At 50.9% G+C, this 24029-nt stretch overlaps 10 protein-coding genes across 10 annotated transcripts, besides 1 other annotated feature; 5 read left to right on the forward strand and 5 right to left on the reverse strand.

Annotated features, from left to right (window-relative positions):
* Nucleotides 1-24029: part of a sequence feature (contig 1.84 954..621812(-1)) that runs on past both edges of the window.
* ANIA_04935 (protein ran1) lies at nt 484-2504 on the forward strand. Its single transcript, XM_657447.2, has 2 exons — nt 484-1761; nt 1814-2504. The coding sequence occupies exons 1-2, from the start codon at nt 1101-1103 to the stop codon at nt 2461-2463; spliced, it is 1311 nt and encodes a 436-aa protein (XP_662539.2). The 5' UTR covers nt 484-1100; the 3' UTR covers nt 2464-2504.
* Nucleotides 3435-4537, reverse strand: ANIA_04934 (SDR family NAD(P)-dependent oxidoreductase; the record flags this gene model as incomplete). Its single annotated transcript, XM_657446.1, has 4 exons — nt 3435-3813; nt 3883-4034; nt 4116-4303; nt 4372-4537. The coding sequence occupies 4 exons, from the start codon at nt 4535-4537 to the stop codon at nt 3435-3437; spliced, it is 885 nt and encodes a 294-aa protein (XP_662538.1).
* Nucleotides 4794-5920, reverse strand: ANIA_04933 (uncharacterized protein; the record flags this gene model as incomplete). The annotated part of the gene is made up of 2 exons (XM_657445.1): nt 4794-5537; nt 5591-5920. 2 exons carry the CDS (start codon nt 5918-5920, stop codon nt 4794-4796), a joined length of 1074 nt encoding a protein of 357 aa, XP_662537.1.
* On the reverse strand, nt 6880-8230 carry ANIA_04932 (PAQR-type receptor gprO; the record flags this gene model as incomplete). The annotated part of the gene is made up of 1 exon (XM_657444.2): nt 6880-8230. Exon 1 carries the CDS (start codon nt 7834-7836, stop codon nt 6880-6882), a length of 957 nt encoding a protein of 318 aa, XP_662536.1. The 5' UTR covers nt 7837-8230.
* ANIA_04931 (uncharacterized protein) lies at nt 8278-9314 on the forward strand (the record flags this gene model as incomplete). The annotated part of the gene is made up of 2 exons (XM_657443.1): nt 8278-8378; nt 8444-9314. The coding sequence occupies 2 exons, from the start codon at nt 8278-8280 to the stop codon at nt 9312-9314; spliced, it is 972 nt and encodes a 323-aa protein (XP_662535.1).
* On the reverse strand, nt 9404-10781 carry ANIA_04930 (uncharacterized protein; the record flags this gene model as incomplete). Its single annotated transcript, XM_050611570.1, has 2 exons — nt 9404-9637; nt 9690-10781. The coding sequence occupies 2 exons, from the start codon at nt 10779-10781 to the stop codon at nt 9443-9445; spliced, it is 1287 nt and encodes a 428-aa protein (XP_050467586.1). The 3' UTR covers nt 9404-9442.
* On the forward strand, nt 13652-14248 carry ANIA_11452 (uncharacterized protein; the record flags this gene model as incomplete). The annotated part of the gene is made up of 2 exons (XM_050611571.1): nt 13652-13775; nt 14115-14248. The coding sequence occupies 2 exons, from the start codon at nt 13652-13654 to the stop codon at nt 14246-14248; spliced, it is 258 nt and encodes an 85-aa protein (XP_050467587.1).
* Nucleotides 16927-20015, forward strand: ANIA_04929 (Aim21 family protein; the record flags this gene model as incomplete). The annotated part of the gene is made up of 2 exons (XM_657441.2): nt 16927-17860; nt 17916-20015. The coding sequence occupies 2 exons, from the start codon at nt 16927-16929 to the stop codon at nt 19823-19825; spliced, it is 2844 nt and encodes a 947-aa protein (XP_662533.1). The 3' UTR covers nt 19826-20015.
* ANIA_04928 (transcription factor TFIIB) lies at nt 20428-21622 on the reverse strand (the record flags this gene model as incomplete). Its single annotated transcript, XM_657440.2, has 1 exon — nt 20428-21622. One exon carries the CDS (start codon nt 21620-21622, stop codon nt 20567-20569), a length of 1056 nt encoding a protein of 351 aa, XP_662532.1. The 3' UTR covers nt 20428-20566.
* On the forward strand, nt 22518-23247 carry ANIA_04927 (ATP synthase subunit H). The gene is made up of 3 exons (XM_657439.2): nt 22518-22577; nt 22645-22726; nt 22831-23247. Exons 1-3 carry the CDS (start codon nt 22551-22553, stop codon nt 23094-23096), a joined length of 375 nt encoding a protein of 124 aa, XP_662531.1. The 5' UTR covers nt 22518-22550; the 3' UTR covers nt 23097-23247.

Raw genomic sequence — 24029 nt, forward strand, 5'->3', positions numbered from 1 at the left:
CGAACCTATTGAACCTATTGAATCTATCGAATTTATCGAACACAACGAACACAACGAACACAACGAACACATATCGAACACATAGCGAGAGTCTGCAGTGCAGGAGTGGATTGGTGAGCGACCGTGGGGCGATGCAGTGGACGGTGGTCTGGAGCCTCCAGTACGGTGGCAGTATTCGTAGTACAGTCGCGGCTGCATCGAGCAACTCTCGTCTTCAGCAAAAGACGGTGTAAAGTCATGATTCATCGGCGCTCAAAGAGAATCCACTAGGGTGGGTGGGGCCGCACACCGCCAGCTTTGGCCGGGGCGGCCAATCATGTGGCGGTGGCCGAGTCCACTTGCCCTGTGACCAGTGACAGATGCTATTATGAGAGGGTGCTAAGAGTCCAAGACCTGCTGCCCGTATGCTTTGCCTCCTGCCGTTGTTTTTATTACACCTCCTCCCCTTTTCTTACCTGACTCTCTTACCCTTCATCTCGCCCACGCCCTCCTACCTCTTACCTCTTCCTTATCCTCTTATCCTTCCATCCTCCCTCCCCCTCCTGCTCCTCCTTATTGTTCTGCTCTTTCCCTTCTGTACCTACCTCTACCTGTTTTACCTACCCTTGCCTACCTTCATACGTTTTATAATTTCTGGATTGCCGGACACTTCAGCAACACTTCAGCATACAACACTTCAGCCAGGACAAACAAACACTGTCTACTACTTGCGGCCACTGCCACTGTTACTACTGCTACTGCAACTGCTACTGCTACTGCGACCACTACTGCCAAGTCACTGCGCCTGGCTGTGCAACAAACATCTTGGACCTCATCTTGGACCTGGATCTTGACTTGGCCATTCTTGACCGTTCTTGCCATTAACCATTTGACCATCTTGACTTTCCTGGATCCATAGTTTGACTTGACCGACTTTCCTTCCATGGCTTCTTAAACCTTCCATTCGGTCCCGATTTGGTGTTTGCTCGATCGCCCTTTCCAAGGATCCTCTAGGATAATATCGTACTCCGTACCGCCGCTGGATCAGGCCTAGCTCGTTTGGCTCGTTCACCGCCCAGGACTTTCAGGACATCATCTGCATCTCTACACACTCCGCTGCCATGCTGACCCAGCCTGTCCCCTTCATGTATCCTCACCCTCATCCTCTTCCTCACCCGCACCCGCACCCTCACATGCTCCCGACCCCTCCCCCTTCGCCGCCGACCGGCCGTTTCTATGCCCCAGAGGACCGTCTTGGATTGCTCCTAGCCAACCGGCTGGAACTCACCAGCATCCTTGGAGTCGGCGCATATGGCGTTGTCTACACTGCCGTGGATATTCACACGGATGTGCTCTATGCCGTCAAGGCCCTCAACAAGACCGGGCTAGATCCCCGCCAGCTCAAGTTCCAGCAGCGTGAGATCAAGCTCCACCATATGGCCAGCCAGCACCCAAATGTCGTCTCTCTAGTGCGCATTATGGACTCGGACGACTGCACCTATGTCGTCATAGAATTCTGCCCTGAAGGCGACCTGTTCTCTAGCATCACTGACAAGAGCCACTTTGTCGGGAATGATCCCTTGGTCAAGCGTGTCTTTCTCCAGATCTTGGATGCCGTCCATTACTGCCACTCGCTGGGAATCTACCATAGGGACCTCAAGCCGGAGAACATCCTGGTCACCGACCAGGGAATGACGGTCAAGTTGGCCGATTTTGGCCTTGCCACGACGGATATGTTCACCTCGGACTTTGGCTGCGGGTCGACATTCTACATGTCGCCAGGTACGTCTTCGTTTTTCTGCCTTGCAGTCTCGGCCAATGCTGACCCTAGCAGAGTGCCAGCAAACAAACCCTCGCCCAATGTCGTACTACCAGTCGGCTCCGAACGACGTCTGGAGCTTGGGTGTCATCCTTGTCAATTTGACGTGCGGCCGTAACCCGTGGAAGCGCGCCTCGATCGAGGACTCTACCTTCCGCGCTTACCTGAAAGACCCTTTCTTCCTGAAGTCAATTCTGCCGCTGTCGGATGAGATGGTCTGTATCCTCAGCCGTATCTTTGAGCCCAACCCATCAAAGAGGATTACCATCCCGGAGTTGCGCCAAATCATTCTGGAGTGCCCTAGGTTCACGCTTAACCCAATGACCCCTTGGGGCTCCACCACTGGACCACTGGTCAACTACATGCATCCCCCACAGGTTACGCCTATTGAAAACTTAAACACGCAACCCTCGGCCTGTTCTTCCGACTCGTCTCAATACTCGGACGCCTTCTCAGCTGTCTCGGACGCCTCTTCCTACACCGAAGGCTACTCAGACATGGATAGTGTGTCCTCGGTGGGCCAAGACGACTTCAAGGATGAATTCCCTGCGGACACCGTATGCAGTGACCTGCAGCAGCCGCTTAGCGCACCCGTAACGGGATCTGCGGCGGGACCTCTTGTGGTCTGTCAGCAACCTTTCACCTACCTTATCCCTGTTTGTTGATATGCATCGCGACATGATTTACGCCTACACCTTAGCACGCGTTTGGATACCTTTTTTCTTCTTCCGATTCCCCTTGTACTATTTCCGGACCATCGGTTTTCTTTCTCTGGACATACGATTAATAGTTTCACCGGATTTCTTTGAACCCACTGGATCACCCACGGATTTGCCTTTGGCCATGCCATGGGATTTGCCCACGGATTGCCCTGGATTGCCTAACGATGATCCCTTAGCCAATCCTGGATCAATCCACGGACACAAGCCTGGACTTCTTATAATATGCTGCACATATTATCTGTTGGGAGGTTATCTGGCATTGCAGTTTTATTTCACTTGGGCTTAATTGTTACGGAGCTCGGAGTTTGGTTTTGTGAGAAAAATACCCCGGAGATAAGCTTGTCTATTGGATTTGTTGTCGGATTCTTTTCTAAACTGTTGGGAGTTGGACGGCTGTGGACACGTCATATTGGAACGGATATACCCGGGGATTTGATACGAAGGCCGACTTCTTATTGTTGATAGATAGTCTGGCTTTGTTCTGCTGGTGGATAGCTGCTGCGTACAGCGCGATATAAATACGATGCTCTAACGACTTCCCTTCGACTCTTGTCTCGTTAACATGAAGTTTCCATCCCCGGCAGTTCTGGAGACGTTTAAATGAGGATTTAACATCCTGTCGTCACTCTTCCCTGCTGGCCACTTTCCTTACAACAGGGTCGGCTCTCTGGTTATATATAATACCCATGTATCAGAATCATGTATATAGACAACTCAATACAATGAAAATATAGAACCATCCACGTTAACTCATTCGTCTAGGGCACTTATTATAAATGTTTTGATCATGGCCTATAAGCAGCCTTTTCCAACATCGTTGATATACATTGGACTTCAAACTCCGTAATCCACTGTATTGCCTAACTCAACCTGACTCATCCTACTGCAAGCTCAGCCCCAGTAAATAGTCTAACCTACATATTCCGGCCTCCAGTAACCCGAATTGTCTCTCCGTTAACATAACTAAACAACGGACTGGCCACAGCAAGCACACTCCTCGCCGCCTCCTCAGGACTCGCCGGCCTGCCTAACGGAATATCCGGATACGCCGGCTTCCCATCCTTCGCGCCCTCCTTCGCCCCAAGCTGCTGCCCGGGTATACCAAGGGCAACCTTCGTTCCGTCGGGCGTGGTAATGAACGCCCCCTTCTCCTTCGCAGCGGTCAGACGTGTCTGCACGAACCCGAACGCAATGGTATTCGAGCGGACGCCGAATTGCGGACCCCATTCCTTTGCGATTGTACGTGTCAGGCCCACAACGCCCGCTTTGGCAAGGGCGTAGTTTGCTTGCCCGCTGCGCATAATTAGTGTCAATCACACTAACTTAAGAGGACGGCTTGGTGGTGGTGGAGGTGGCACTTACGCATTCCCGTGAATCCCGCTCGTACTCGAGATGTTGATAATCACACGTGGCTCCCCGTCCTTGACGCGGAAGTACTTTGCTGCCGCGCGAATGAGTTTGAACGGCGCTGTGTTGTGCACCGCAATCATGGTGTCCCATTGTTTATCTGTGATCTACACCATTCCATTTAAACACGCATCAGCAACAGTCCGACGCTTTGTGAAGCATGCTACGAGTACGAGAGGTGTGCTTACCTTGTGAATAACTCCATCCCACGTAAAACCCGCATTATTGACGATAATGTGGATCTTGCCGTTCCCGAATTCGGCGGCCTTTTCAACAAGAGTCGTGATGTACTTGTCGTTAAGGATGTCGCCAACGACGGCAATAGCGCGATTAGGTGAGGCGGAGTTGATGGCGTTGGCGACAGCGTTGGCCTTTTCTACATAATCATTAGCCTGGCCATTTCCTTGTTTGTTTGAGATGGAATGGAATAGGAGGGGTGAGTACCGCCGTCGATATCAGCAATCACGACCTTTGCGCCCTCGTTTGCGAATAGGCGCGCTGCTTCTGCACCAATGCCTTGGCCTGCGCCGGTGATGATGGCGACTTGGTCGGCTAGGAGGCCGCGCGGGTAGTTGAGGTGAGCGTTTAGTTGGGAGAGACGGGAAGCCATTTTACAATCTTGTTCTCGAAGGAGATACTAAGAGTGGAGGAGAGAAAAGAGCATAAGGTTGGGAAGAGTAAATGGATATACTGTTCCGGTTGTTGTAGTTATACCTCATTGAGGGGTTTGCCGAGGCCCGTACCAAGCAGCCGAGAGCCGTCCGGTTGAGTGGTGCCGCCTACCTAAGACAAGGAAGGGAGACTACGAGGTAGAGTCATTTTATGAGAAGTGGTGTCATTAGATTACTATTAGCGACCGTTGATGGCTAGTAGGTAGGTAAATTGCAAAGACATTCTGCCTCGGACATCGCATGAAGAAACGTATCGGTCATCGCCTCCGATCCCCCAATAATCTGCTGCAGCCAATTCCCCCCAGGTCCATCCTCAAACCCAGCCGCGCCCTTGAGTAGCCCCAAAGTCTCCTTACAGAGTAAAAGACGGCCGCGGATGAGGAAGCGGCGGACCCGGCGCGCCTCATCTGCCTCCATCTCATACTCGCCGTAGCCAACCTCGCGAGGTCCCTCCCTGGACTGCGGGAGGAGTTCGTACGAGGTCCAGTAGTCGAGTAACTGGAGAGTAAACTCGAGGGTGGACATGCAAAGGATGATGCTTGTGTCATTGGCGCTATGATTGTCCTTGTGCCCACTTGGGCACTGCAGGAACCCGCGGCACACCGAGAGTGCGGCCTGCACACCCTGGAGCATCTGATCGAAACGCACCTGTGCCGGGTTGACTACCATCTGGCGAAGACTGTCATGGTAAAAGACTAGGGTCTCAGCACATTCACATGTGGGTCGCAGAGCACTTGGGACGTGCACCGCAAGGGGGAAGCTGGTCAGGCCTTTCGTAATGAACTCTTTCTGGAGGAACGTCGGCGACATCGAGGCCGCGCATGAGCTGTCCGCGAGAGACTCTCCGTAGGGCGAAGGGTACTCGCAATCGGCCAAAAACAGGGCCGCATCCTGCATCTCGCCCATTGGGCTTTCCAGCGGCTGTTCGGTTGGTAGACTCTACATACGTTAGAAATGTAAACCATGTGAAGCATAGACACGAGCGAACCTACCTCAGTGTCGCTGCGTGCGAACCCTGGACTTGGTATGGCCTCAATATTCCTCTTGGGTAGTCGATCGCTGGAGGTAAAGGCACTCTTATTCTCCTGCAACTGTCCCAGTTTCCGGAGCGTCGACCGATTCTTGCTTCCCTTGGGTTTGCCAGACCGGTTGGCAACTCGGTAACGGCACGGTAGTCCATGGCGAAGGCAGCGGATGCACGTATCCTTGCCAGACAAATTGCACTTGACCTTGGACTGCCTGCAGTTCTCGCAAGCAGTCCGGAGCTTCGGTGTTTCTCCATTACCGGGAGAGCTGGAGGAGGTGCCAGATTCAGTGAGCATCGAGAAGGGTAAATGGTCTTAACTGTATGCAAGGGGAACGGTCGGCAGTCAGCCAGGAAAGATAAAAGTACAGCTCTAGGCTGTCAGCCATGTACTCCCTAGCGCTCTGATTATATATACATGACTGTATATATCGTCAAGTTCAGTTATAGTAGACTGACGACTTGAGCACGGACAGAAGTCAGCCCTTGTGAAACCCCAAATTTCATCTGATCCACCTCGCATGGCTCCAACCAACAGCGATCTATGGCTAATCTGCACGTCTCAGCAGTCCAACTGACACCAGCCTCCAGAAACCTAAGCATTCCACGCCAATCACCGTGCATGCTGCCTGTTCCTGATAGGAGGTGAGGACAGCCGCCCAGGCCACTCCCTAAGCACGGCAATGCCAATGAATAAGCTTAGGTGCAACGTCATGTACAGCAATGTACAAGCTGTCGGGGGCATCTTTCCCAGAATGTCGGCCATGAGTTCCAGGGAAATTTTCCTCCATCTCTATGGGTATCCAATAAAAAAACATCCCTCAACCGACGAAGCATCAGGAGCATACTCGGGAGCAGGACAGCGCACCAAGTGAGTTGTAACCAGATGCAGAAGGTCCTCCCTGCTTGGCTTGCGACACCGCACAAGCAGTGAAATCACAGGCTTCGAACAGCGCACCTTTCTTGCATCCTCTCTCTTTTACAGCCTTGGCTGTGTACTAGGGTTCTGCCGCTGGGTGGTCTCCATTCTAGGGCAAACTCAAGTTTACTCGCAGTCGCACAGCCAACCTCTTGGTTGGACAAATCTCGTAAGGTGAGCGTCAGCGAAGCTATTGTCACCGTCACCATGTATAGCGCGCTGAGATTGGATTATGGCCAACTTCTGGTCCCAAGGTAACGTGTTATCCACTCACAAATCTTTTTTCTTCCTTGCTCGTGTGATCAACACGTTCTTCTCGAACGAATCACAGCAAATCCTCAAACTTGGCAGCTCCCAGCAGTCCCGTTATGTCTATAATCAAAAGCTCTCAGAAGTCCCGTCAGATGAGCCACCGCGGCGCAAACTACAAGCACATGAAAGATCTGATGCGAACTTCCCCAAAGATCGAACCCCCCTGGTCGCAACCGTTCGGGGACTCGGGCTGCATATATCCCCGCACCCAGGATGTACAAAAATCCCTGGAGCAGAAGCCAGCCGAGGCCAATCTGTCGCATCATCTGGTCACGCCCGTACAGTTGCAGCCCGTGGACGACGGGAAACACTGCTGACAGGCCCATGCCGACAAACATGGCTGCACGGAATGGACGCCAGCGGGGGGTCCGGAACTTGGGGAAGATCGATACCACAATGCAGCCAAGGCCAATCGTGCATATCATGGACCAATACAGCCTCTGCAATTCAGGAACGCAGTAGAAGCCGTAGTAGACGCTAGGAACAAAACTACCCACAATCAGTCCTACAATGCCAATGTAGTCAAACGTGTTTCCAATGCGCGCCACCGTCGGGGAATGGTTCGAGATAGTATGGTAAAACGCCGACATCCCTAGGCAAAACGCTGCTCCCACGAAGAAGCAGCCAAAAGCGCGAATATCGCCATCCGTGGCGGTTTCATAGCGTGGGGCAAGGGCCCGATAAAGTTGAATGGCGGCAGGGATTGCCAGGACAGATGGCAATAAATGCGTGTATATATTAACAGTCTCGTTGTGAATATATGTCAGGGACTGGAACGAGCCGCGAAACGAATACGACGCCGGTCGATACCCTGTATGGATATGCTGATTATCTCGCTGCCAATGGGGCAACTCATCCCAGTGAACGAGTGACCTGATAGCCCGAGGGGGATCTTCAAGGACTGCAGTCGCGACAGAGGCTGTCTGACAGCCTCCTGGATCCTTCTTATGGATTTCGGTAGGACGACGCTGACGAGGTGGCATCTCGAATAAGCAATGAATTTGAGGCGCTAGATCGCGACCAGTAAAATAAAAAGTCTAGATGCTGTATATATTATAGATGGTCCAAAGTCTTATTATAATCTTATCAATAATTGTGTAGTGATAGAAATAGAAGTAGGAATAGTTGAGGCTGTTGAGCTCAACATCTGTTGGGACAAACAAGACAAACTAAACAAACACGGAAGTCGACCCGAGTCCGCTCCACCTCCACCTTCCCCGCGGCTTCGTCGTTGTGGATGGTTCAGATCACACAGGCTTGTGCCATGTATTGCACAAATATCAGCTGCAAGACGCCTTCGTTCCTTCAAATCCCATCGTCTATCCTCATCACCCGGCGACGGAGGCCCGGAACTCCGTTCTGCATACCATAGCTGACGCCATTCTACGGAGTATACCGAATGTCAACCTAAATTGGCTGCAGTTATGAGTGGTCGAGCTCCTTCAGCAAAATGGCCGCATAGCCGCCTGAAACCGGTGGCGGACTCCCTTGAGTCCGTAGGATTCGTGTCAAAGGGAGATTGCAAGTATGAGACCGATTGTGTAGCTAGTCTGAGTTGACCGTGACTGAATTAACCGGATTGACCCGCAGATTGCTAGATCACAAAGCTCAGAAGAACTATTACGACAAGATCATGGCTAGGTATATTGAGTTTTGTGCTCGCCATTCCAAGAACCTAGATGAGGCCTGGCTGTCTCTTCCTCGAAGTGCCTCGAACGATGCAACGAAAAACCCGCCAGCTTCCGTTCCACAGTCAACCAAATCGGCAGTGTCACCCGGTCCCTCACCTGCCACAGAGTTATCCACCCTCCTTCTCTCCCTTCGCAAGCTTCGCGAAGCCGTATTGGCCACTGCTTCGACCACGCCAATCTCATTCTCCCAGCGGGTCCATGTGTTCTCCATCAAGGTCTCCATTCAAGCTCGACATCCGCCGTCCTACTTTCCCTCCCTGCGCCACCTTCTTGACGACCTGCACACTCCTTCTAACCCGTTGCCTGATTCGGAACTGAAGGATCACACTTCGTATCTTATCCTTGATTATGCATGTCGGCAGGAGGATTTGGTGGCCGCTTTCGAATTGCGGGCCCGTGCGCGCAGGCAATATAATTTCCACTCGCGCGAGGTTGATCAGATCCTACAAGCCATCGCACATGACAACTGGATTGTATTTTGGAGGGTCCGAAAGGAGGTCGATTCCGCCATGCGCGCAATCATGAACTGGGCAGAAGATCGGGTTCGGCGACATGCTCTTAAAGCAGTCGGGAAAGCTTATCTCGGCGTTGACATTGCATGGATTGTCGAAGGCTGCACTGGTGATTCGACTTGGACATGGGAAAAGCTGGCAGAGAGAGAGAAACTAGGTTGGGAGAAAGAAGGCGATAGGGTCATCATCCGGAAACCGAGATCAAAGCCGAAACCCGAGGGCAATCTTACACCCATTCAGGAGAAGAGCACGGGTTAATTACGATGTATTTGTTAATTGCATAGCGTCTGGAGCATTGCTGGTGGCGTTCGGTAAAGGATTGGGTCGTAACACTCTAATATATTCATACATGCCACCCTGCACCTTCGTTTGAGTAGCTATCTTATTCACAGTTTGAAATCAGCGTTCGGCCGATCCAAATTTGTGTGGCCTGTGACTGGTTGTCTGGCCACCTTTTCGACAAGCCCATGTTTCAACTGCATAGCCTTGTCAGAGCACAGCTCATAGACTGTCGCTAGATTGAAAATCAGACTGGAAAAGGAGTGCTGTGCCTGGACCAGAGTCTCCAGAGCCTCACGTGCCTGAGAAAAGTCAGTACTTGGGAATCTTCATATCTGGCAGGCTATAATGTACCTCGCTTAGCTGACCGGTATACAACAGACACACAGCCAGGTTCTGAGAAATGATCGCCTCGTCGGCTTCCCTGCTGTTGTTCCCAAGGATATCACGCCATTCAATAACTGCATCATTATAGCGGCCCTCAGACATACTGAGAAGGGGCTTAAATATCGCGTCGCCAGTATCGCCGAAGCCCTCGAATAGCTGCCTTGCAGCATCGACATCGCCGATCGCCAGTAGCAGAAGCGTCGCTCTTAACCTGGTAATCTCGTTGGCTGATTCTGTCTTCCTCAAGCTCTCCAGTGACCTCTTGGCTGCGCAGAGATCTCCCATCTCAATTAACGCATTCACAGTCCGTATCCCAAGATCAGACAGCCTCTGTTTCCAGATCTCACGTTCCGCTGGATCGATGTCTGGGCGCAGGATCTCCCTCCGGGCTTCAAGCCCAAGCTCGTACAAACCCCCGATTCCCCTGCGCGGATCTCCGAACCCGATACTCTGCAGCCTAATAGCTAGGACGCGAAGCGGCCATGGCGCAATATGTCGGGCATAGCTCAGCTGGTGATCACGGGCATCGGTCGCTGCTAGTTTGGGCTCTACATAGTAGAAGGTCGAACTTAAATCTTCTAGCGCTTTCGATTCTTGAGCTGCGATGTTCGTATTACCGGAGAGCTCTAGACATGCGAGCCGTGTGTAAAACAATGCAAATATCACCTTGATATCTGTTGGGGATATCAGTGACGACGTTAGGATCGTGCCGGCCAGGTACGCTGCTAAGAGGAAATGGCCTTCCGCTAGGAGCCTTTCAAGAGTGCTGAGTGATGAAGCCAGGGTTTCATCAGATGTAGGTGATATGAAGTCTGACCGCAAAGCATGAGGTATGTCAACTTGAGAGAGGGAATGATAATTGTCGTATCGAAGAAGAAACGAAAGGTCTTTCCCCATTTCCGATGGCAGTTCCGGGGCTAATGGATCCAATGAGCTGAATGAGTCACCAGAGTACATTCCATAGTCCGTTGCATTCTGATGCAAAGGGGTAGAGATCTCGCTCAAGCTCTCAACGTTCAGGGGGCTATAGGTCGTTAGCAGCCATTGCTCGTTGTACATTGTGGATTACGCCTCTTACTCGTCTGGCTGATCTAAGGGTCCTTTAGTTGAGCTACGCGGTCTTGATGCTGAACAGCTGGTTAACTCCATGAGTTAGGCAGCAATAAAGCTGTTCGGCCCTTACAGCGTGAGACATTGCGGCCGTGCTTGTGGCCGTCCATGGCACCCGGTGCGAAATTTGTGCAGTTTAGCGTGTCTTATCTCTTGCTATGCAGTATCAAGAAGAGAAAGTAACCAAAGGCGAGTATCAAAAGAATTAAATACGATCCTCGACGCAATGCCGAGAAATGGGGTTATATTTAGTCTTCAACGGCGATCCGGAGACGCGATTTTGCCCGCAGGCGGTGAGGTGATCGGCAAGAATGGCAAGCTGGCCCCATTTTGTTGTTGCATCGCCTTTCTTTGAAACATCTACAAGCCACACTTGACCTCTCTTTTGTCCCCATCTCCTCAACTTCACCGCTGGCTCTAATCTTCCTGATCAAATAACTTGTCCGCTAAACTGGCGATACCGCTATACATACACTTGAATCACCATGTCGGCCCTAGCTGAGGAATTCCGTTCCAGAAACTTTAGTATGACACTCCCATCATCTTGCTGGCAGCAAACAGACAAAGCTAACAGCTCAACCTTCAGGTATCTACGGTCAATGGTTTGTGCCCTTATCCCCAGCGAAATATCTCCCTCACAAAATATCGCACGCCGTCGAACCCTTGAATGAATGATGGCTGCCTGGAATCTCTACCGATTTGCTTGGCATTGTTTGCGCTTGATCGACGCTGGCCGGATAAGCGCCCGCTCTGGCATCCGCAGGGTTTCCGCGCCCGCGATGTCTTGATCTGTTATGCTAGTGCTACTGTAAAGTAGAGGCTAACGAACTGCTGTTAGGACGGGTGTGCTGTGCATCATCCTGTGTCTCGCCGTCGGGATCGCCAATATTTTCTCTTTCAATGCAGTGCTCATTGTTTTCAGTATCCTCTGCATGTAAGCCAAAGCCCACTCTTGCATGCCATGTGTTGAGACTCATCCGTTCAGTATCTCCGGCTGCATCCTCGTCTTCACTGAAGTGCCCTTCCTCTTGAGAATCTGTCCCACCTCTGCGAAGTTTGACACCTTTATCCGACGTTTCACGACCAATTGGATGCGTGCTGCGATGTACCTTGTCATGAGCATTGTTCAGTGGCTCAGTCTGCTGTCGAGAGCGTCCAGTCTGCTCGCCGCCGCCGTTTTCCTACTCATTGCTTCTCTGTTCTACGCGCTGGCTGGCCTCAAGAGCCAGGAGTTTGTCGGTAGCAAGACTCTGGGTGGACAAGGCATTGTGCAGATGATTGTTTAAGACGAGCATTATCGATCCCGCTGGACATCGAATTTCTCACAAGAGTCCGCTTGTTGGACTCTTGTCGTTTGGTTTCGACCGATGGGGAAGAGAGGCAATGAAGGAGTGCTGAGTTTTACCTGTGTCCAGCGCACTACGATTACGAATTGATGCTGCTGTTATCTTGCCGTTATTCAAGCCCGTGTACTAGTATCTCATGGTGGTTGGAGGAAGCCAAAACTTGTCTGAGACTCGTGTCGGCTTTTTGGAGCACGCACACCGGATTCTCACTCTGTATGGCCACATTTTCATCTTTTTATCCCGTTGTTCTACAAGACTTTGTCCTCGATCCTGTATACTTGTTATTGGCTGGTTAGTGCTATTACTTGTTATATGTATACCCTAATACAAGCATCCTGGTGATGACTATCTGTAACCTAGTTTACTCGAATAGGACAGCCCTTGCTTCATTACTCCATCCCTCCGTGACCGCATGCTTGCCACACTAGCATATGGGCGTCACGACTATCAGCGGCCAAGATCTATAATATATCCGTGCTCGTGACTCATCGATGAGGTATGTCACTATAGCGATGGCATTGTATCATGCTGAAGATCGTTAATTAAGGCACTGCATATAGGGCCCAAGGTACTATAATGGGCCGAACTCTAGATCTCTTATCATGAGGAGAGCAGAGACAACGATGTTATTAGCCTCTATACCAGATTTTACTAACTATGGCTAACTGTTGATCTTGCTTGGGTTTGATCTTTCGTATACTCCGCAGACCTTGACGTCATTGGGATTTGAAAGCTTCGGTGGGGTCGATGGCGAGACGGGTACCTGTACCCTTATGGGGTAGATATTTCGAGGAGATGCTGTATTACTTTTGCTACTACTTGGACTCATATACCGCGCATGTAACTCTTTGCGATCCTAGGCTTTAAGAAATTCTTAGCTGTATGCTCTGCGTCAGGAGAGTCTGTAGGATAGCAGCCTAGCGTGGTCCCCCTGAGATTCTCGTCCTTTTCCCTGTAATGCAGCTCAAACTAGTCGATTGTAGCCCGAGCCTGACCTGCAAAGAGTAGATAGGGACTCGGCAAGCGGTACCCTATGTATATAATTTCTATTTTTTATGGTATACCCGGCGAGACTACGCACGTAACTTGGTCCCTTATAATGATATTAATCTGATTGTGACCTAAACACAAGATGGAGGAAAAGGACAGTGATAACGGGACCTGCTAATGATAAAGCCTTTAAACTAGAGATATCTTACGATAGCTCAGTCTTCAGCTCGCAGACAAAGCAGGACAATTGCGGAGGCTAGGCAATCCATTAGCATACCCAATCTGGGGAAGAGCGACCTCCCGAACGGACTCAGAAGCTCTAGCCGAGAGACTATGATTTTCCCAAATCGTTAGAATATAGTAATACTGCTACAATCAGTGGACTATAACTGGCGTGTACCTTAGCCGAGGATTTAGAAGAATACTCTACGTCATCGCATATAAACCCCTCATTGCTCAGCGGCTACCCCGCATTATCACAAGATGGCTTCTACATTCTCTGAAATACCAAAGAGCTCAGGGGGGGCCGCAGATATAACTATTGCAGGGGAAATTGGTACCGCACCTTATAAGCCCGACCTCAAGCAAGGAAGTGTGAGGAGACGACGTATGCAAGACGACAAATGCAATTAGAAGCTTCGAGAGTTAGACACTGGCCTGCATGTCCACGGACGACGAGTCAATGCTCATCCCGTGGCCTCGTGCAGCTAGGCTGCGATATCAGAATGCGGAATTGGTTTAGCCTTGGTGCTCTGTGCCAGTATCAAGGCAGCGACGTTTAATACTGCGTAGCGGCTTGAGAGATGCTAGTGGACGACTAGATTGCGGTCGTCACGCGTTTGACTTCGGATAATCTTGAGGTAGGAAAATACTTATCTTATTAGGCATATCTCCAGAAATGAATCAGTAGATAAACAATAGTAAAACAGCCTATGAAATGCCGCAGCATACAATCAACCAGAAACCGACGGGTTCAAGCTGGCTGAGTCACAGCCACCTGGTTCTACCCTCGTAATGCCTGAAATAAACGAACCCACCAGTATTCAAAAGCGGCTAGGAACGGGATCCCCAGACTTCTAACTTTTCTAGGGCTAAGGAGAACCGTAACGTGTATGTATGCCCCACTAAGCCCCATCAAAGTGTGCAAAAAATCACTACTTTTACCTGACTTCGTTTGCAAAAATCGTCTTTTGAGATCAAACAGTGTCTTTTGAGATATGGTGTGGCAGTGCCGGCAGTTTGCTCATGGTTCGTAGGCAAAACTTTTGGCGTATAGAGCCATTATTTCGACTTTACGGAGATACATGGTAGTGTTCTCAAATTGCGGTTTGAGCCATGGACCACTTACGGCCGTTGTGTTAAGTTCAATGGACCGTAGAGGAGATGGCTGGTATTCCGCCACTGTATACCTCATCCTCTGTTGGTGTGAAGACCACGACCCATGTCTGTGGTTGCGGCGCAGCAGCTGAAGACCAGCTCATACAATCAATATTCTGGGAGCTCATCTTAAGATACCGAGCTGGCAGAGCTTGAGTGTCCAATCACTGGGTCTGCCAATGGTGTGCTTGAGGAGATATAGAGCACTTACTTCCAGCACGTACTTTGCTCTGGGGTTCCTACGCCGTTGGTATCTGCTGCCTCCAGTATCCGCAAGGGCATGAGCAAGATCGACGCATTATCGCCAGTAAGCTCTGGCCAACAGATGGGAATCGCTGAGACAAGCAAGCTCTGGATGCGGTGAAGGACGTTCAGAGCTCCAAGTATTAGTCTACCCCATACTGGGTTGAAAGCTGATGGTGATCCGCTGTTGGTGATCCGCTGACGGTGGAAAATGTGGCTCAACCCATGCTTTGCACACCGCCTCGCTTGATGTGGCCGTACAATACTAGGCGTACGGGTTACAACAGCCAGTCAGAGCCGGCTTGATAATCCAGACCCCGCTAATGGCACACGTTTTTTATAGTGCAGCCAGCGGTCCTGGCTGCAGAGTTTTACAGATGATGAGCAAATATTCCATTATTGTCGGCTATGCTCGTATAGCGTGGCCAGCAACAGGGTATGGTGGGACACAGAACATATAATGATGTATACGCTGTATAAGGCTGCCAATGATAGTAAGGGCCCGCTGGCCTTCGCATGCTACCCCACTCAGCAGGACCTGGATTGATCCAGGCCTGTGATTTAGGCCATGTGCATGAGGCAGAATTTTCAACCTGTAAGTTGAATACAGCTGCAGTTGAAGATAGTGCTGGTTCTAGTTATTTGTCGGTGGTTGACTACACGGTGTCGCCCAGAGTATACCATATACCAGACCAATTTTGATACGCACATCCCATAACCGGGCTGGGTCTAGCCCCGCTCGAACGGAGATCTCAAGGGGCCCCTTGGCGAAGAAACCCCTGTGAACTGATAAGCCAAAAACACTGGCATGGAACTCGAGCAAAGCCCCCTGGATTAATAAAGGTGATTGTTTTTGTCATGTAGATTCAAGCTGATGATCTCGGCGCTCAGAACATAGTTCGTCGTAACTATATCAGCCCTCTGAGTAAGAGTGGGATGCCTTATCAAGGTACGGAGTACCTTGGATGGAGATGAGACGTTAATGCATGCTAGGTTCAGAAAATGCCTCACTGAGGCCGAATCGCGAAAGAGAAAATAGGAAAAACAAAATACAAAAAACCAAAATTATCTGGCGGCCACACTTCAACAGCCACGGGCTTTATATATTGATGCAAAGAGTGCTTTCTGTTTCTCACGAGTTGGTATGTTCCTAGGATGAGCCGGCAGCTCCTATATAATAATACCAGCTTCTTGCTCGAGTCTCAAGTCTGGCAAGGTTGATGTTCTGTTGGGTTTATTATACTCTGCGTAGATCGATTGTTTGCAGTATACCCTGTAAAAACCAGGAAACTCAAAAATTGTGTATGGAACCGATGTAATTGCAACGAACGAATCCGTTGGCTCACAGCCCCGGGGACGGTCACCATACGGTTTCCAGACCTTGAAGAAGGCCTTGAAATGGCGTCAGAGCACGTCACGCGCTGGCAGAGTGGGCCGTGGCAGAAAGAAAGTGGTTAGGCGGCGTTTTATGGCCACCGGCGTTCGTACACGCGGTAATTCTGGGTTTGCAGCTTCAAGGTCATACATCATCTGCTGCTCCTGCTGCTATTCCTGCTTCTACTCTCTCCATTTGTTTCAATTCTCCAGATTTCCTATACTCCCATTCTCAGAACACTCCCTTCAAACCTCACATCACTCTTGCTGAGCTCACACTGCTCTACCGATATATCTCCTTGTACCTTCGCCCCTTTCGGCTATATCTGTGAACACTACCTCATCGGTGAGTACATATTCCTCCAGAAGCCCGCAACACCTATCTCAAACACGACTCCAATATTGGAGGATTGTTGTCAATGTTCCAGCTGCCGCGCGGCGGGCCTGGGCATGCTATTGGCTTCTTTTATCTTATCAAGAGCTGAGCCTCGATAATGCCTCGTTTACACTTGGTCTGCTTGTTTCCCCTCTCCCTGGTTCTCCCGGGGAATTCACTGTCAAACCCGCTTCCAAATTAATCCAGAATCAAGGATAATCGATGATTTAGGGGTTTATATTAAGACCCATCCTGCGGACTTTCTTGCAGAGCAATTTCTCTACATCAACTAGTGCTGTTTGCTGAACTGCCACGCAGCTTTTGTGACCGCAACTAACAACTCTTCCAGCACTGTTCAGTCTAATACTACTTCACATTCGAATTCATAATGACAACGCAAACGGGCCCCGTCATACCTCCCCGGCCGTCGAGATCGCCTGCCGAAAAGACCGCAGACATGCCGAAGATCCCTCCCCGTCCTACCCACCGCATTGATCGCACCGCGTCCCCCATGGGCTCAAATTACGCCCCTTCTCCGTTGAACGAGCCCCCAAATGGCTCAACGCTGTCCAAAACAGTCTCCAATGATATGCCCGCTCGTCCTCCTAGTGTGACGATACCGTCGCTCGGGGAAGAAGGCATTGAATATCAAGATTTGGATGCCTTGAATGCTTCGGACAGCCATAATACTACACCCGCGGAGACCCGGAACGTGGGCAGCGATCTGAAGCTCCACGCACCTCGGCCATCGCTCCCGACCTCTAGCGCCAAGGCCAAGGTGCAGGCCGTCACTCGCACAGATTCCAGCCAGGCTGTAGCGGCAGGTTTCGGCGCGATCGGCTCACCGGAACAAGATGAGCAGCAGGAACGGTCTTCCCGTTCCATCTACTCTGTCCAGGGCTCGCGAGCAGCCTCTTCAACAGCATCTTTCGAGCGGCCACGTTCAATTCACGATGAGGAGCATGGAATTCCCGAAATCGGCCAGCGTGTTCCGATGTTAGCCAACGCCGGCGATGTACAAGCACCTTCTCCCAGCCCTTTCCTTGAGCAACCGGGTTCGCGGTCTGGACGCGGCCACCATCGAACTCGCAGTGGCCGGGAAGCTTCCTTGCCTCCTGGTAGCTACGGTCTCCATGGCCATGGCGTTCCTACTAACGACAAGTTTGAAAAGGCCTGGTATGAAAAACATCCTGACGAATATGCCAAGGAGGAACAAGGGCACTACGGGTCTGGTGTGGGCACGCCCCGACCTGATTGGGCCTTGAGTAGCGATGACCTGAACAAGATCGTTCGTGGCTCTGCCGTTACTGGCGCGGGACTAGGTGAGTCTCCGTGATTGCGAGATTGAACAATGACTCGTGCTAACGAAGGGTCAAGGGACGTCTCCTGCTATAACCGGTACGCCGGAAGAAGAGCTCGGCTACCTCGCCTCTGAAGAATACACCCAACGCCTCACTTCTCCGACACCAGACTCAAAACGTGACTCCCGCCCTACCGTGGAATCCCCACTCAAGAATTCAAGCGCCCCGGCCGCAGAAGCAGGGGAAAAAGCCAAGGAACAGCCTTCGTTTATCCACATTGACGAGCCCTACCACCATCGCGACCATCCTGATGGTTTTGCTCTTACGCCGGATCCACAAGAAATTGCCAATAAGGGCAAAGGAGATGAGGAGGATGAACCAATTTTGGCTGCTGATGAAGTACGCCCTGAATCTGCTTATCAGCACGCCGCAGTATCACCTACCTTCAACCGGAGAGAAAGCCATGATTATGAAGGCCGGAGTCGAACCCCTAGCGTCAACGGGAGTCGTTCAAACAGCAGAACCGCCGGCCGCCGTGGCAGTACACCCGTTCTTGCCAGATATAACTCTCATGAAGATCACGCACCTCTCGAAGATGTTGAAGAGTACGAGCCATTATTCCCCGAAGATGAGTCGAAAGAGAACAACCCAATGTCTGCAGCGGAACGTTTCAAAAAGCGCCCAGACACGCTCAAGCACCGATTTCCTAGTGAGGATATCTGGGAAGATTCTCCCAACAGTCACCAACTTCATGCCACTGTCTCCACCCCAGATATTCCCAAGGAAAGCCGCTTTGAAACTCCGGAGCAAGAAGAGGCCCGCAAAACTCGCGAGCCCAGTGTCGACAGCCATCAGGTTGCGCAACGCATCCTGCATTCTGAAGAGCCAGCTTCCCGTCCAGGACTTGCAAAACAGAGGTTTCCCAGTCGGGATATCTGGGAGGATGCACCAGAAAGTCAAACATTGGTGACAACAATAGAGCCTCCAGAAGAGAAGCAGACGAGCCCGGATGTCCCATCCAAACCGGCTATTCCAGCCCGGCCTGAAAAACGACAGCCTCCCCAAGTGGATGTCTCCACCAAACCAACCTCGCCCGTTGAGAAGCGACAGCCACCCGTCATCCCAGATAGACCTAAGCCCCAAATTCCCGCACGACCAGCCAATCGTGTTTCACGTTCAAACGGTGACGAGGCACAAGATGCATCAGTCAAATCAAAACCAGCTGTTCCAGCTCGCCCAATAGGGGGTAAAATCGCTTCAATCAAAGCGGGCTTCCTATCTGACTTGAACTCCCGTCTGCAGCTCGGCCCGCAAGCACCTCCGAAGCCTGAACCAAAGCAAGAAACACCTGCCGAAAGGGGTCCATTAAGTGACGCTCGGAAGGGCCGAGCTCGTGGACCTGCGCGAAGAAAGCCTGCTGTCGAGAGCCCCGGCGCCAGACTACCGACGATTCCCGAGATCAAGATAACAGAGACGTGGAACGTCTGGGAAGTTCGTGAAGACGGCCAGCTAATTGTCGGTGACGGCAACAAGGGCAACAAAGCTAGCACAGCCTCCGCTTCATCAGACCCCTGGGACACCCCGATGGCACCACCTTTAGCTCGAAACATGGCGGGTGGCGCAGTCGATCCTCCAAGACAGCCCACAAAAGAAGAAGTCCTCGAGCCAACGTCAACAGGCACATCTTCCGAGTTAGAACAGGAGGCTCCCAAGGTGGAACCTACAGAGGCGAAATCTATGAAGGAAGAAGACTTATCTTCAAGCATACCAGGTGGCTTCGATTCGTCAGAGAAAAAGGTTGAAACCCCGTCTGCTGTCTCGGATGACAAGGTCGAGAGTGTTCCTGAGTCTTTTGAGAAACAAGTTGACATCACGTCCGCTGTCTCCGGCGACAATGTCGAAGCTGTCTCTGAGGACCTAACTTCCAGTGCTGATGGCAAGAAACTCTCTGATGGCGATGAGACGGTGTCAGCATCACGCGACTAACGCGTTCACATTGGTCTCTTTGTTCTTGTCTCATCGTTCTGTCATTGTCCACCTTATGTCTTTCGTTTAGTAACCTAACCTTCTATGAGGATGTAACTAGCCTATCCTACTTAACCTAGACATGTGACTTGCTGCATGTCGCAGCTCCGACTACTGCAGCCACACCTGAACACGGTATCTTAAATTCGTACTAAGACCTAATATGTCTCAAATCTTCTCTAGTCGCATTGTTTGTGTGTTTGTTACAGAATTTCGTATCCACGCGGCTGTTTTTGGCGGTATTACAAGCCCGGATGGAGTGATCTTGGGATCCTAATCAAGGTACTTCCAACACAACTACTTGGATGAGATGGATGTGGTTTACTTGCAAACACGACTTACGAGATTTAGTTAACGTAGACTTCACGTGTTATTGTAGAACAACGTTGTGGTAAGCATGATTTCTCATCTTAATTAGGACTCCCTAGAACTGCACGGCATGCAAATGCCAAAATTAGGGCTTATGTTGGAAGACAATCTGAATATAAACAAACGGTGGGGATGCCTGGCCTATAATATCCATGCTTTTCACTTTTTTTGTAATTTGGGTATCTTGTATAATGATGACCTGAATAGATCACACACTCTAGCTAGGGAATAAAACAGATGGATAGCAGCTTTAAAAAGGATAGGATAAACCAAAGCCATAGGACCAGGTTGTAATAACAACGACAACGGCTCAGCTCGGATAAGAGAACGGATTTAGCTGGGAGGAAGATTCTTCAGCGCTCCCTTACCATCTTTAATCCATTCTTTGTCAACCAAGCTCTCGCGCTCGGTGTAGAGTTGCTTGTAAGCGCCGCGGATTGTGCCGTCGCTGACGTGAGCGACTTGGGAGATTTCCTTTGCGGACTTGGGGTGGCCCATGAGATACGAAGCCATGTAGATGCACGCCGCAACAATGGAGAGCGGAGAGCGTCCGGCAAGGTTGCCCTCCGTAGTCACGCGATCCGACAGGGCCGATGATACGCTTGTGACTTGGAATGGTAGATCTAGAAGGTTGCAGAAACGGCTGCAGAGGTCGCTGGGCTTGGTAGAGGTCGTAGCAGTGTACGTGTCGTTGGGGTCGGGAACACCTCCGTTGGACACAACTGCATTGGCCCGCTCGAGATTCTGGCTGGTAAAGAACTTCTCAAGGGCTTTGTATATACGTCCAATCTCCTTCCTTGAGACCTTGGTGACAGCGAAAATCTCAGTGAAAGTACGAGGAACTTTGCACTTGCGACAGGCGATGAAAATACATCCGGCGATGATGACATCCTGCGATTTGCCCTTGAATGCTTTCGCGTCGTCGACAATCTTGAATAAATATTTGGCAGTGTCTGCCACGTTCTTCGGGATTCCAAACCCGTCACAGAGAGCACCGATTTCTTTGTATGCGGCAAGGAGGGACTTATTCGCCTTGTCGCTCGATTGTTTATTTTGGGCACGGTACAGATCACGAACCCGGCCAGAACCACCACTAGCAATTTGCGTCTCCAATTGATCACCATTCAATAGCGGATTCGTAGCATCACCAACACGCGAAGGATCGTCGTTGTTTTGGTCATCGTTCGAGAAGGTACGCCATTCGGAATGCATGTCGATTTCTCGATCCGCAAGAACCAGTCCACAGGATCCGCAAACAGTCTCATGAGAACCTGGGAATTCCAGATTTGGGGGCATTTCTTTGCACTCGGGGCAGATGACGTGGGCGGATAGATTCTTGCGCCATGGTGTTGTACCCTCTTGCAAGGCTGTAGCGGAGATAGTAGCCATTCTCTTAATGGTCTTCCTTAGCTTTTTTGGCGCAGAGCTTTTCTGATGGGTTCAAATGTTTGTCCGAAAGCTTAATTTTTTTTTGGCGCAGAAACGAATGAACAGTGGCGAATACAGTTTAGGGACTGTACTTGTCAACGGAGAATCGAGTAGCTCGTTCTCAAGGGCAGTAAAGAACGTAATGGGAGCAGCGTCGCAAATATCGGGACCTTGTACTTCAAGTCACGTCTCTGCGGCACTGTCTTTCATTATCATGTCAGCTTAGAGCCATATGAAAATCAGAATGATCTGGTAGAAGCAACGGAAAAAAGCCCAGTAGTAGCGAAGAAAGACCATAACTTGAAACCATCTTGCCATCTAAATGGTGCCATTTTCACATCTTTAAAGTTTTCAGGCTTCAAAGAAATGGAACAATGAGCAGGATGTCAGGTTGTTCAAGTGATGCTTTACCTTTCCGGAACTGAGACTGGTTTCGAGAACCAGAAAGCACCTAGGCGGAAGCACACAAAAGGAGATCTGCAAGATAACTCCAAAGAGCCTTCGAAGCCTTGAAACCAGACTTCTCCGACCGCGATAAACCAGTAAAGGTCTCCGTGAGTGAGCGATGCCTCACGAAATGGGTCACAGAGTCTGAGAAGCTACTGCAATCGAATCTCTATGGAAGCGGCAGCAGCGAAGCTCCAAGACAAGACCGGCCGTGTGAAACAGCAAGTGGTGCGAGTGGTTGGAGAATGGAAAAGGCTACGCTGAGGTTGAAGTTCCGAAGAGTCAGGCTTTGAGATGACAGAGCCGCAGCCCGCGCTGAGTCATCCGCCAAGCCGAAGATTCCCGAGCAAACGTCCAACGTCCAACTTCGGCTTCACGGATGAAAGCACTCCTGTATTCGCAGATTCTATCCTCGAGTCCTCTCATCCACAATCCAGCCAAGATGATGTCTCAGTCTCTCAGGGCTTCGGTACGTCTTTACTGAACTGCAGACTCCGGTTTTGTCGCCCAGTCCGTGTTGCTAACCCCTCTCGTAGTCCTCCCTCTTTGCCCGTGTCGCCCGGCAGCAGGCCCCCTCTGTCGCTCGCCGCACCTTCTTGACCTCCGCTGTCCGCCGCGGTATGTAACCTTATTTCTACATGTTCGACTCAGTCGACTTTATTGTGTCTTTTGGTGCAATTGAGAAATCCGCAGCCGTGTCCACAAATTCTAACATCCTACAGCCGACCCTGTCCAGGAACTCTACCTTCGCGAGCTTCGTGCCTACAAGCCTACGCCCGTCAAGCCCGGCGACGCTGATGCCCACGTCCAGAAGTTTAGCGCTCCTGCTGCCCCCAAGTCTCCCGAAGAAGCCAACCTCGCCAATGAGCTGAGCTCTTACGAGTCCCAGGAGGTCGAGGTCGAGGGCCAAGCCGCTGCTGGCGAGGCCGCCCCTGCTGAGGAGAGCTGGTTTGAGGAGGACGAGGATGAGACCCCTGCCGCTCACTAAGCATCTTTCATACTGCTAGAAAGCACGGTCCGGAAAGGCGGAACCGATAGAGAAGGGTTGAGACTCGGCGATGTCTCTTGTTGAGTTCTGAAGACACTCTGTAAATTAAACATATTTGGAGCTTATGAAATTCCCTTGAGTTGTCAATATTCATCAATCCTCAGGATCAGAGTAGGACATAATCCTGATGCCGGCATGGGCTGGGAGAAACGAATCGAGACTGTGAGATCTGATTAACCAGTCCATTGCCTGACTTACCACGCGCGAGAAGCGCCCGATTGATTTGGCAAGGGTGTGATTATAGGGTGCGAATCAAAGTGATGACTTGACTGTGCTACACCACGTAGTCATCTCGCCGCTCGTACCGGAGATCTGTAACCCCAGTGTCCGAGGACCGACAGCCATAAATAGAAAAAGAGCATTCCTGCTTCACTTCCAGACATTGGTATTATTGGGTTAGACTCCGGATTTCTTATATGATCAAGGATGAAGTCAAGTAAGCGAGTTACGACAGCTCCAGAGCTACTCTGTGGACCGCCAGGCATCGGCAGTCTCTGTGATCTATCCCATCAGTCTGCTTGCGTGGTTGGGGTACTCACTCCGCATTCCTGCGCAATGATGCATGTGTAGTCTACGCGACCTCGTTGGACCCAGCCGCAATAAAATCGCATTGCTGGCTTGCAAGCACTGAATTGCCCCAGGACAAGTTGGAGCTGGGACAGAGCCCTTTAAGACTCGGGGCGTCCGTCGAGAAACTCCCAGCCGTTCAGGCTTATCTATCAGGTCCAGCAAAAGGCGTCGTATATTTGTGCGAAAGGGGCGGTTTGTTGATGGAATGTTCCAAAGTTGCTGGTCGCTCTGTACACAACAGATGATATGTAGTCATGCACCCGGGCGCCCGTACAACATTCTCGGAAGGGGCCTGGCTACTGA

This window comes from Aspergillus nidulans, chromosome III (genome assembly GCF_000011425.1).
Source record: "Aspergillus nidulans FGSC A4 chromosome III".
Lineage (NCBI taxonomy): Eukaryota > Fungi > Ascomycota > Eurotiomycetes > Eurotiales > Aspergillaceae > Aspergillus > Aspergillus nidulans.

Coding starts and splice junctions, on each gene's coding strand:
- ANIA_04935 (XM_657447.2), top strand. CDS start 1,101: ATGCTGACCCAGCCTGTCCCCTTCATGTATCCTCACCCTCATCCTCTT. Junction 1,762..1,813: donor GACATTCTACATGTCGCCAG/GTACGTCTTCGT, acceptor TGACCCTAGCAG/AGTGCCAGCAAACAAACCCT.
- ANIA_04927 (XM_657439.2), top strand. CDS start 22,551: ATGATGTCTCAGTCTCTCAGGGCTTCG. Junction 22,578..22,644: donor CTCAGTCTCTCAGGGCTTCG/GTACGTCTTTAC, acceptor CCCCTCTCGTAG/TCCTCCCTCTTTGCCCGTGT. Junction 22,727..22,830: donor GACCTCCGCTGTCCGCCGCG/GTATGTAACCTT, acceptor AACATCCTACAG/CCGACCCTGTCCAGGAACTC.